This window comes from Equus asinus, chromosome 21 (assembly GCF_041296235.1).
Source record: "Equus asinus isolate D_3611 breed Donkey chromosome 21, EquAss-T2T_v2, whole genome shotgun sequence".
Classification (NCBI taxonomy): Eukaryota; Metazoa; Chordata; class Mammalia; order Perissodactyla; family Equidae; genus Equus; species Equus asinus.
The window spans coordinates 65,527,499-65,541,161 of NC_091810.1; the positions used below are offsets into that span (position 1 = coordinate 65,527,499).

General features: G+C 37.6%; 1 protein-coding gene across 6 annotated transcripts in view; it reads right to left on the reverse strand.

Annotated features, from left to right (window-relative positions):
* Window positions 1-2,136: 2,136 nt before the first annotated feature.
* The window catches only part of RBMS3 (RNA binding motif single stranded interacting protein 3), a 1,423,334-nt gene continuing 1,411,807 nt past the window's right edge, over window positions 2,137-13,663 (reverse strand). For all 6 annotated transcript variants that reach the window (XM_070492733.1, XM_070492730.1, XM_070492739.1 and 3 more), the window contains one exon: window positions 2,137-5,431. In XM_070492733.1, the coding sequence (XP_070348834.1) occupies window positions 5,425-5,431 (7 nt within the window). In that variant the 3' untranslated portion in view covers window positions 2,137-5,424. The remainder of the gene's footprint in view (window positions 5,432-13,663) is intronic.

The window sequence follows — 13,663 nt, forward strand, 5'->3', positions numbered from 1 at the left end:
TCAATACTTAACAAGAAACAAAATAGACTGATTTGAGTTTTATTTCCAAATGTTTCTTTTTCCACCCTCAGGGTGAAATGCTAATAAAAGGAAATAGAGTCCACTTCTTAATAGCTGAAAAGAGAAGACAATACAAATGCACAAAGTAGATAATTAGCCCTTCAAAAATTGAGAGTGGTTGTATTTCTGCAAGACTCGGTGACGGGGCCAGTTACTAACTGGAGTGAATACAATGGAAGAAAGTGTGACTCAGCCGCCTAGTGGTTCTTTCTGCAGACTCCAAGATTAATCTCACCTTTGCTTCAGCTTTAAAGCTTCCTGAGTGGAAGAAGCTTTTCTTAAAATATCATTTTCCCTCCCATAAATACAAAGAAATGAACATTGAAAAGTCACCCATCCTTTTTTAGTGACAGTGAGCATATATATTGGAGTATAAAACCACAGATAAAAGAAATCACCAACCTGGGGTAAGCTCTCCTGCCCTAAGTCAGGAAGGATCTTTGGGGCCACTCAGAGATTTTGTATTTAGCTTTTATACTTGCCTGAACTCTGTGCAGTACACAAAGGACAGTCATGACCAAGAGCACTTGGATTAAGGGACCGGTTTCATATTTAAGAATATTTGGTAAGAAATGTTAAATTTGAGTTAGACTCAACTGTCTTCCAATGCCACAGTGGATGTCATTCGTAAAATGAATTGATTCATTAATGAAATCCCATTATCACTGCCACAGGAAGGGTGTAGTGTACAGAATCAAGGAGCCTGTTTGAATTCCATCAGTCCCTCATATTGGAGTGAGAGGCTGTCAGTCCCAGTGAGCTCAAAATTTTGAAGCATCCCAGCCACAATAACATGAAAAACAACATCTCATCCTTTACTCCCTCCTGTGGACAAGATAATACGGATCAAGGTCTATGACATGTTTAAACTCTATTATGAAGTGTGATTCCTCAAATGAGCTGAATGTTGTTATCCATGTACATAAATATCCTTTCATTTGATATTGTAGCATATAAAAACTTTTATCCCTGAAACCCACTTAAGAATTTCTCCCTGCTTATCAGCTCATCTGCAGTGGCTCATACACTCAAATTAAGAATGAGACTGAATTGTCAAATATATTTTCAGTCTCCCACTAACATTATAATCTGTCTAGACAGTCCATCGAAACATCTCCTCAATCATGAAGAAGTCTGCAAAGGTCCTATTTAAATCAAATCTCACTCTTCATTAATGGGGATTTTAGGCCACTGTATAAGATACGTAGATATATAATAGACATCTCAATTATTCAAATATATTTTTTGGGGGGGAAAGTGCTTTTTGTCATACATGCATTGAAAATGATTTTAAAGCAGTTTTCCAAGGGGTCAATGCATTCTGCAGGTACGGTGGACTTCCTGCTCCATCCAGTCTCCTGCTTCCGGCCTTCCAGCTCTAACATGAACACCTTTACTGCCATTTTTAATATTTCCATCTCTACTATTACCACTTTTTCACTGGAAGGGGTGGAAGTGAGTCTTATATGCTGTCGAGTGTAGCAGATCTGTTAAGGTCACAGGAAGAACTGATTCAAGTGAAGCATGGAGACAACATCTGAATGATTGAAATCTACCAAGAAGACAGATCAACCTCGGCCAAACTGGAGTCAGGTAGGCCTTTTTTTAGAATATTATGTCACTTGCATATTCAAGACATGCCAGTGTTCAAGGACAGACACCAGCACTTGCTAGTGCTACCTTTAGCTTACCTAGGGTCCATGACATCTTTAAGCAGACCTGGCCATGCACTGAGGAGCTCCCAGTCACGATGCATACTCTGCCTCCGCTGACAACATCTTATCATTATTAAAAGGAAACCTACTCCTCCACTGACCACATAACGATAGTTTGGATGAGACAGCATTAATCCCATTTGGATTGTGGCTTTAGTTTGTTTCCTGATATTTAGACTAAGTCTTGGCAATTAAAATTGAAAGGAAAAATTGAAACATCTGAATAAATGCTTGAAAATCTGGTGAACCAGAATACTTTAAAGTAATTATGATAGTCCTAAGTGGTATGAAAATCATCATAATATATATTGTTGAGAAAATTAGGATTCCAATGTCTGCATATATTGAGTACACATTTTGACTTGTTTCATTTTTCATACAATGTAATGCTGCTTACTGTTGATGCCTTTTCCCCCCCAGACTTGACTCTTAAAAACAATTATTAAGTAAGATGACAGATGCAAATTTGAACATGTGCCATTTTTTCCTTCTTGTTTTTTTTTCCTTTTTGGTTTGAAATAAGATATTTTATAGAATGGTATGATATAAAAAATCCAAACACAAAACACACATGGATACATAAAATGATAGGTAATTTCCTTTTGCCTGAAGTGGCTTAAAAAAATCGAGATCATTGAAATTTCATAGTTGAAAAAAAATGTTTCTGAATGTATAAATAAAGTAGTAGTTTTGAACAGAAACAGGAAGTTACCTAGGCACATTCATCAGCCACATGGTAGCTACCTCTTAGCCTCATTGTTGATTGTGTATATGAGACTTTCTTTGTATCACATTGGTTTTTTTTTTTACAGAGAGCACAGGAAAGCATGTTGGTTTCATATTCAAATGAATTATGCCCAGGATAATTCTTATTTATACAGAGTTCAGAGAGTGAAAAAGAGAAACAGAAGACACAATTCCCATCCATGTTTGCTTAGACCCCCTGTAACTTGGGGGTTCACATCTCAAAGATAAAACTTAAGTGCCACCCTTAAAATTTATGAAAAGCTGAAGGATGGAACAGAAGAAAGTACAAATCTAGGAATCTCTCTAAAGTGTGGAAAACCATAAAGATGGGTGTGACCAGTTGGAATTTCTCTGTAGCACATGCTACATTTTCTTGAATACACTTTTGACTCTACTTTGACCACAAAGATAGGGAGTCATTCTCTAGATCTAAGCTTGCAATTCTTGGGGTTGCCAATAAGAGAACTGGGTCTCTTTCAACACTAGGACTTTGTTTATAGGTCATAAATAGTGGAATATTGACAATTTCATATAAGTCAAACTCATTACTCATGTTGACCTAATGGGAATGTGATTAACCTTTTAAATTTTTTTTAGTTTTTAAAAGCCTACCCTGTTTTCTTTTACAGTGCACTTAATGCATTCCCCTCTTCCTTCTGGACTAGGATAGGTTCCTACGACTTAGTGAAAAAGAGTTTCATCTATTTGATTCTAATGATCCATCCAGAAAGAAATTCTAGTGCATGGCTCAATTAACAAAGTTCCATTGTCCTTAATTTCAGGTAAAACTGTACAGGTTGAACATAGATTTCATGAGTCAAATATGCAAAGATGTTTGTCAAGTCAATTTAATTCATTTTAGATAAAGCTTTGCATCATTCTCAATGCAAATATATCTCCTTTGGCTTTAATGGATTGATCAAACCTAATTCTTTTGGTTCTTATTTATATAAATCATACAATTTCTTGATTGTCAACTAGCATTTTAAAAGCTTACCTAAATTCCACTAATAGAATCTTCAATGTTATTGGTCCAACTTGCCTCAGAGAGTTAAACTGAAATAAAAAGGTCTATTTTGTCTTTCTTCTGACAACACCAAGATATGAAAATACAATGAACAGAGGCAAAAAGAAGGTGCCCCCACCCCAACTGCAGAATCAAGGTGGTTGTTCATGGTGGATGATGACAAAGACTGAGGTGAGAAGACAAAACCAAGAGGTGTTGGAATTTAGAAGGAAGACTATTGTTACAAATACAATGATACCTCTTCAGGAGACCACTTACCACTTAGAATATCACTAAGATTTTTGACAAGTGACCTTTCAGACCAGGTTCTAGGAAGTGTCTTTAGTTCAAAATTTGCATAAAGAAATTTCAACCTGTTAAACAAGTGTCTTAGCTTATTGGTGGCCATCAATACAGGTTTCACTATTCAAGAGAGCTAGCATGGAACCAAAAAAGCTCATGGAATTTAAACCCTTTGGATCTATCAGTTGGTATCCAGAACTCTTCATGGTGAAATTGCTGACCACAGCAGGCACAAGCTTCTACTATCAACAAATACACTTTAAAAAAAAATTTTTTTTTTTCTTGCAGTATGTGAAACACCAGTGGAAGGTAGTTTAAACAAACAACAAAGTAAGAACTGGTCCGGCCATGTAGGTCAAATAAAATTTTAAAAAGAAAAGAGAAGAAAAGAAAACAACCTTTATCTTCTGGACTGCAATAGGGTGCCACTTCATCTTTGGTATAAAATAGGCCATCCATAGGCTGAATTTGATCACAACTAGGAAAGACTACAGAAATTGTCAACAATTTCTCTATCTATTGCTTTTTTTGTTTTTTTTTTTGCACTTTTTGACCATAAGCTCCTATCTACTTAAGTTTTTTTTAATGCTCTTAAGCTAGGTTTTGCAATGTGACAAGCAAAGCTGACTAAAAACTTTGTAAAGCTCATAAAAAAGACTGCAGATAAAAAGCACTAATGCTTTTGCTAGCGATCACGCTTTGTAAATAAAAAAAATCTGCATTCTGCCCCCCAAACACGCATTATTTCTAATGCAGTTGTTTTTAAACCAACGTTAATAACTTTACCGTAAAATGTTTCAGCTTTCTAGAATGATTCAACACTTAAGACAAAGTTCATGAAAAGTCCCAGCATTTTCCCAATTCTTGCAGTTGCCATGGTTTCTTTTATCAACAAATTTTCTTCAAATGAAGAAAAACATTTTCTTTTAAACTGTACAGTTTTTTTTCACCCTAAAAACTCATAGTCTTAAACTTCTGTACCAGTTAAAGCCGGCACAATATTTCAATTCTTTCTTGATTTTTTTAAACAAGACGTTGACAGCTTGCCTCGAGAGCCTTTGACGTCCTTAAAATTAAGGCAATTAAGATTCAAGATAAGCCTTACCTAAATATTTCTAAGAAAAAAATAAAATAAAAAACCAACCTGCTAGATTTAAACAAGAAGGGAAAAAGAAAGAGTAGCTTAATTACTGAGGAAGACAATTTGTTTCCATTTCTGCTTGCCCACCTCTTGGACATCAGATTTTCTGTGAAAAAAAAAATCTATCTACACCTTCAGATAAATTCTGAATTCCAATGTTCTTCCAGATAAAACGTCAACCTTCTATGTTTTGCTTTGTTGTTGTTGGTTTTTTTTTTCCTCTTCTGGGATATTTTTCTTTAATTAAAAAAAATTATGGCAAAAATAAACTGTCACGCCACGTGAAGGAACCATTTGCACAGCACATAAAAACACTGTTTTCATTGGGTAAAGTAGAAAATTAAAAAAAAGAAGCATTCCATTGACGCCTGTGCAAACTGGAAGCCAACTTCTTGTTCAATGAAGTTTCTTCATTCAAGGCAAAGTTTCAGAGGGACATTCTTCAGTCTCATTTACGGTCTGTGAAAACAATTGAATAATAGGGATCATTACATCAAAGCAACTTTGAAATTACCTTTTGTGCTCTTTTCCAGGGAGGTCTCTTTAAGAGATCCAAAGTTCTTTCAATACAACAGTCATCAATGAAGTTGTAAAAGCATATTGGGTCTATGAAAGTGTCAAATTCTGCCACTTTCACACAAATATATATATATTCGAGTGAGAAAGTTGGTTCACGTAAATATCAAGGCTAATAGATCAAGAATATCTTTCAATTCTAAAGTAATAAATATTACAACTATATCAGAGAAGCAATACTCCCTGTGTGCATGGAATCTATTTTCCATTGCCTGGCTTAAGTTGTAGCTCCCTGAGACATTTTTTGAGTAATTCTGTCCCTTCAGAACTCTCATGGAATTCAGCACTAACTCAGTCAACAAATATGTGAGTTCTACTATGCACCTAAGACACAGCAATGGATTGTATGCTATCTTGTGGTTTTCACCAAGAAATTCACATAAGCCTTGTTGGTCCAGTAATTAAGCAAGACAGTCAAGAGGGTAACAAACTTTTGTTAATTTTCCATCTCTTCTTTGCTCATCCATCTCACCAAGATTTTAAATTCTTGAGAGCAGGGACTCATTTTGCTTCTACTTTTTACTTTCCATGAGTCTGCCAGAGTGGTAAGCACATAAAGGGGGTTTAGCTAGACAAATGCCATCTCTACTATATGCCACTTTGAAGAGCCCAGCCCAAACAATGCCTTCTGCTGCTGCTCCATCTACATTGTAGGGTTGAGCTTCTAGCAGGTTAACCTTTACTCTTAGCTCTTCCACCCACAGATTATAATTTTGCTAAATAATTTTAGGGGTATGCTTTAAAAAGAAGAACCTTTAAACTATCTTAGGTCATAGTTAGATAAAGTCCTCTTCCCTCAGTGCTCTGCAGGTTCTTCTGATGCCCAGTTGCTTAATTTAGTAAAGAAACTTCAGGGTTCCGGGTACAGTTGTACAGGTTGTTCACTGTACAAGATGCATGCCTGAGGAAGTGCATGGAGGCTAACTTCCAGCTCAGTGTGCTGCCCAAGCTATGTACTCTGATGCAGGGCTGCATTTTCCCCGGGCAAGTGGGCCTAAATGAAAATTCACAAAAAGCCCTCAACAATGTTTCGAACTCTATGACAGTTAGCCTGCAATGACCCACTGGGGTTCCTTTACCTAATCTTTCCTAGTCTTCATGTAAGTCAGCTATGGGACTTAGAAAACTGATTAACTTGTTCCTAGAATCATGTCAGGAAAGCAACCAGTTGATAGATTGAATATTTCCATTTTTAACCATTTTTTTCTGTGTTATGTGAGAAAGTGAGATTTCTTTTAAGAAGAAATGCAATTAAAATTTTCATAATAGCAGCAACGATAGTGGAAATTTTATTAGTAATAGTCATGGGAACCATAGTATATATTTGATCTTTATATCTTTGTAAAGTATAGACTTACTCCATTTATTTCTAAAAACTTATCTTGCTGTGGGAACAAAACTTGTTTTTTTCTTGATTTTGTGGTTTTTTTTTTGCTCTATTCTTTGCTCCCACTTCCATCTTTCACCCTGGTGTTACTGTGCATTGAGCAGAAAATGCCTAAAACACCATGAATCTCTGTAAGAGCTGCGCAGTGAATGGTGTCTTACTCAGTGGACTGCACTGACATAGCACACCCTCACTGCTCACGTACGTCACGTGCGCTGGTCTCGAAGCATCTTTCTTTATGAGCTACTTTCAAGTTTATAACCTTACACAAATGTTTCCAACAGCTCTCTCCCGTCACTTGCACGATCCTTCAAGTGGTCTCATTGCTACTTGAAAACAAATGAGGAGAAATAAATGGTTGTACTTTACATTTTCATGGTCGCTAGCTGAAGTTTGAGGGGAAATGGTGTTGCTGTTTGATAGAACTGAATTCATTCCTGTCTACCTTCTCCGTCCTAGACGAAGTGTGAAAGTGTACATTTACATGATGCTTATGGATTGCACTGATATCCATAAAAAAAGAAGGCTCTAAATTTTCAAGGCTGTCATTAAATTTTCAAGGCTTATCATTAGTAATAAGAACATTTTAAGTTGGACAGTGACACTAGTTTAGAAATAAAACGGGTTGCAACTTAAAAAGAGGAATTCATGTGAATGACATAATGAGTATGAAAATCATTGGTCAACTGTAAAGCACTACGCAGATAGAATGTATTATTACTTACAAGCTTAAGGGACATGTAACGATAGTAACCAAGGATATAATTTGCACATCATTAATAGACTGACAATATATAGGGAATTGGTGGCCATGACAGTTCAGTTAGCCAGAGAAGACTTGAGAAATAAAAAGACTTTGCAATACTGGGCTTGAGATAAGCGCCTTCTGAGGTCAGTGTGAATGTTGGAAGACTAGGAGTTTGACTGAATTTAAGATCACAGAGTCATTTTGAACCCTCTCATCCTCCATCCTCCCACCAAAAAAAAGGAGTAAATAGATTAGGAAATGGTAAACCATAATCTTAGAATTTTTGAGCTGGAAGAAGTCTTCAAGATCATCTAATGATGCAGCAGTCCCCAACGTCCTTCCCGACACATTAGCGCCGTGTGATGCCATGTGAAAAGAGGGATTCTGCGTCCAGAGTTTGGGAAAAACTGCACACTATACACTCAATACTGGATTACCCACAGGTAAACCAAACACCTGGTTAGGGCACCCACAAAAGAGGGTATCAATATAAAAAAAATTGCTTTCGATGGGGGCCGGCCCTGTGGCCGAGCGGTTAAGTCCTAGCTCTCTGCTGTGGCCGGGCGGCCAAGGGTTTCACCGGTTCAGATCCTGGGCACAGACATGGCACCGCTCATCAGGTCATGTTGAGGCAGCGTCCCACATGACACAACTAGAAGGATGTGCAACTAAGATATACAACTATATACCAGGGGGATTTGGGGAGATGAGTCAGGAAAAAAAAAAAAAGATTGGCAACAGTTGTTAACTCAGGTGCTAATCTTTAAAAAAACATGCTTTCGAAAGAATATAATTTTTTAAATTAGCATCAAAATAATCATGTTGTCAATCAAAATTTTGTTAGCATTCTTTAATAATTTAATATGTTAAAGAAAAATCTGTTAGAATTCCAAAGGAGGAGGGCAGCACACGCTCTAATCTTTCCGGAAGTAAAACATTTGAAGTATTTATCTAGCCCTCTGGGAGGTCATGGTCATTAGCATTTTAATGGCTTTGAAGAGAACTGCAATTAAGAAAGCAATTCACTTAGGTTAAAGCAATGTTTCAACACCCAACACCGCTGTTGACCACTCTACCCTACCCCAACTCCAGGGAATGGGAGTCGATTCTCCCCCAGCACCAGGGACCTAATTTACACTCTTTAGAGAACACTGAAGGGGAAAAGGAGGCCTCAAAAGGTTGAGTGACAACTAGAAACCGGCAAAGGTGGAATTTGAACCAAGGATCTCTGATTTTGCATATTAGAATTTAACTTTGCTAGAAGACTCATGCTTTTCAAATCCTAGCTATTTTTAAGATTTTCTAAATAGCACAAAGAAAAACTGTGCAGGAATTGGAATTTCCATAGAATTTCCAAAATAAACCACAGACGTCATTTCCTTCTTTTGGGAGAAAAGTCCAGAGTCTCTTTTGCATTAATAGCCTCTTTTAACAATGGGGATAAAAAGCATGAAAACAAAATAGGAAGACCTGTTTTTTGGCTTCGAAAGTCAAATTTGAAATATTAAATTATTTGCTGACATAGATCCCAAATATAACCTTTTTATTCATAAGCACAACATTTATATTTCTCAAATTTTCATCCTACAACCTTCTATTGTTACATCTGTAATTTATTTTAAAAACCTTCGGTATAGACATTATAGTGTTAAATGTATGTGTAATGGGTTAAGCTGCTTTCCAGGGGCACTCAGCTACCCTAATCAGAATTTCACAGCCCACAGGAGGTCAGCTATCTTTCAATGAGAAAGGCCAGAGGTTTATACAAGTCCTTTAAACTATCCATATCTCAATTAGCATAATGATTGTTAGAAATGGGTTGCCTGATGAAAGTAGTGGCATGGTAATTAGCATAATGATGTTGGAAATGAGCTGCCGTTTGTGAAATCTGGAGTATTTAAGATAACATGGATTGCCTAAAATATTTTAGAGTTGCTCTCCACTCTGCACGAACAAGAAAGATACAACAAGAATGTAGGGAAATTTATAACACATAACTTTAGAGATAATGCTTGTGGCTTGATTTCAAAACAAGACTGTCGCACAGTAGACTTCTGGTGGCCTCTATAAGGATAAGACAGTGCTACCTCTAGAAAATGCTCAGATCTACCCTGAGTGAATTTTTCATGTAAAGTGTGTTCAGATTACTTAAAAGAACAGAGCTGGGATTTTGCTAAGTGTACAGAGCAAGCTGTATAAGTCATTTTGTGCCTGCTTTCTAATTAATGCTTCTTTAATAAACATCTCTGTGGGTGCTTTTCCATCTCTCAAACTTTTTCCGGTGATGATTGTAAAGGAAAAAGAACCCAGGTGTTTACATGACCCAGATGCTTAGCTCAATTCCCAGTGTCATCCTTGAATGTTTCTGAAGAATCTCCTGTCTTACCGTGACACAGGTCAGCTTCCCTTGGCTGAAATTGATAAAAACTTGGAGATAGTCACATTAATTTCTTCCTTTTATAAAATTCCGGGAGTGATTGTCATCCACCAATTTATCTGACTTAGGGTGTTGTTTCTGTTTTCCTTCAATATTTTATTGTTCTTTTTGTTTCAAGTCAGAAACTCTTAGCACTTTGCAGCATGTTCAAGAGAGGAAGTTGAGAATAGAGGCAAGACCTGTTAAAAATTTTCTCCAGGTTTTAAGAAATGTCTGTAAGGCAACATAAGTGGTTTTCACATGTCACACATTTGAAATGTTCCATGTTCCAGGGTGCTTTCATCTCTGGCATGTTGCAGCAATGAGCATGCCTTGTGGAACATGCTGTAACATACGTTCCTGCACGAGTGCAAAAGAAAATTCCTTCAAATGAGGAAATCCCTTACCATAATTGTTACCACTATGAAGACATGGGATGGAGGATTTCTCTCCTTGATATTTATTATCTGTGGAAAGCTCAGCATTACCAACCGTAAGAATCTATTGCTCAAGGCATATAACTATGGCATAACCATAGTTTTAAACATATTTAAACAGTTAAAGTTTTATGTGGTCAGACTCAAACTTCCTCAAATATTTCAAGAAATAAAGCTCCTTTGAATTGACTCATTATAAGGATAATTAAATTCCTTGTCTGCCTCCACAAATCAGGCACTCCTGGGCTTTTATCTCATCTGCCTCTGTCAGTGCTATCAATACTTCCATCATTTTGCTTGGAATTTTAAAATCCTGTTTTCCTTTTTCCTCTTACTTCACTCTCCCCTCTCCCCCTAATACACCATTACAGTTGTCACCATCTGACTTCAGATCTTTGTTCTCTTTTGTCTGAACCACTGCAATAATAGGACTGTCTGTTTCCATTGCTTCCAAATCCATTGTCTGCTTCAGCTGGAAGAGCATTCAAAGAACAAAGGAAATGCTGTCCAAGCACCTCAGTATGGTACCCGACATTAGCATCTGGTTTCAATCTGCCTTTTCACACTCTTCTACTTCTGCAACCACTTCTCAAAGAAACACTGGGCTTTCGACCCTGGACTTTGGTCAAGCTGTTAACAACCACCCGGGAACACTTTGCCTTCCTGTAAGACCCAGTTCCAGTTATCACAAACTCCATAAAAGCTTACTCAGACAAGAAAAATTAAATGTATTCTCCTATTGCTATAGTACTTTTTAAAAGAGACTTGTTCATTTTTTTCCCCTGCAGTATACAGATCTTGTCTATGTGTAGATCTAAATCCCATACTAGATTGTAAACCCTTGAAAGCAGGACTCCCATCTCCTGGCATAGTCCCTGGATGATGCTGGGCACTGTAAGTGAAACTGCGCCTAGGTGTGGACATGAATTGGGAGACTCTCATTGGAATCCATGAGAGGCAGAGATGCTCCCTCTGGATCAGGCAGAGCACTCCCCTCCCCATCACATCATACAATGATCATGGAAAGGTAGGAACAACCCTGAGAAAGAAGAGAGCATCTCCTTGCGGGCGACAAGTAGGGGCAGCTGAAGCTGATTTAATCAGGCAGGGAGAAGAGGAGGTTCTGGACAATTCCAAGAAGGGGAAATTTCCCATCCTGAAAGCCATCCTTGAAACACATCCCTCTATAGAGCCTCCGTTGGTAATAGAGTCATTGAAATGTAAATAAAATCCTGTCATTCTTCTCTTAAAGCTCTCCAAAGGTTTTCTAGCTCATTTAGCATAAAACTGAGAATAATTACACAAAACCAAGTATCCAAGGTCCAAAGGCTCTATAAAAGTTAGCCTGTTTGACTTCGTCTCCTACAACTCGCCCCCTTAGTCCATCACACTCCAGCCTCTCACGCCCACTCTGGACCTTTGAATTTCTGTTTCCTCTGCCTAGAGTGCTTTTTTTTCCAAATCTCTCCAAGACAAGCTTCTAATTATCTTCCAGCTCCAGGCCTATATGAGAAGCCTTCCATGATACCAAATCTTAGGTATTTACCCAGTAACTTTCTTTCACAAGAATCTTTTTAAATAGTCTGCTTTGCAATTCTGTTTCTCTTTGATTGCTTGCTGATTGATCCATTGGTTGTGAGTCTACTAGAAGAAAATAAACTTGAGGTGAGTTGGGGAGGCATCTTCCTCTTTCACTGGTCTTTCCCTAGCATCTAGAATACTGCTTGTCACATAGTAGGCACTCAATCAGTAGTATTTTTTTTTTTGGTGAGGAAGATTGGCCCTGAGCTAACATCTGTGCCAACGTTCCTCTATTTTGTATGTGGGACACTGCCACAGCACTGCTTGATGAATGGTGTGTAGGTCTGCACCCAGGATCCGAACCTGTAAACCCTGGGCCGCCAAGGCAGAGCATGTAAACTTAACCACTATGTCACCAGGCTGGCCCCTCAGTAATTGTTGATGGAATGAATCAAAGCATCTTTATCATTTATCCAGACATCATTAAACTGTTAGCAAGAAGAGTCTGGGATCATTCATTTCTTCATTATGCTTTGAAATAGCCAAACCAGTTTCACCTCCTCACTAAGCCTTGAAAATTGTTTTTGGCAAATGGTATCTCTCATCTCCCACTAGTGTCTCTCATGGTGCTTCCACATAGCCAATCTCTGCTCCTTTCTCACATATAATCTGCTCAGCAGCCTGAAAGAATTCCAGTAAGCTTGGAACAGAGTGACAGAGACTATCATATTGCTTGGTGTGTCTCAGCGTGTGTAAAAGTGATTCGCACAGGCTATAGGTGAATTAAAAAAAAAAAAAAACTGCTTTATTCACCGTGGGTCTTTCCTGAAAGTTATTATGTGATGGTAAGAATGATAACGATAATAATAAAATACCTTACATTTGTAGGGTTAAGTCATGTTCTGAGTACGTTTAATTTTCAGGACCAACTTCAGAAGCTAAAGCACCTATAGAAGATTCCATTATCGTGATTAATCTTTCAACAACAAATGCATCTCTAACTGTGTATCGAGGTTAAAGAGGAATGATGATCAAGAGATGGAGCAACACTATGCAGACTGGAAGGATCATTTGGGACTTCTCTCTTCACCAGGGCTTTGGTTGTTATCTACAAACTAGAATAGTTTGCATGACAAGACATCTGTCTACGTAGTGAATTTTCGTTAATTCCTTTGGTTTCAATCACAACTTCTCAAATTTCAGTCTACATAATTACTCAACACAAAGCCAACCATACTTTGGTTTATAAGTGATTTAAGGATTTTCAAGAGGAATTCTAACTACTTGATTTTTTCTTTGCCATTTATTCCTGAATAAAATCCTACTCTATGCTGTTTTATAGCTTGCAATACTCTTTTTAATAAATTATTTTACTGGGTGTTCAAGGCAACCATATAAGAAGAGCGCTGCTGTCTTCATCTAAGAATGAGGAAACTGAGACCAAAATGCAGGCTCAGCATCCAGCTTCAAGGGGGAATACTGTTTTCAAAAATATGTATAGTATGTTTTTTTGTAAAAATGGCTGCAATGCCCCTCAGTACTCAAGCCTTCTGGTAGAGAACTTCAATATTAACTCTGGGGTTGGCCACATGACTTGCATTGGCCA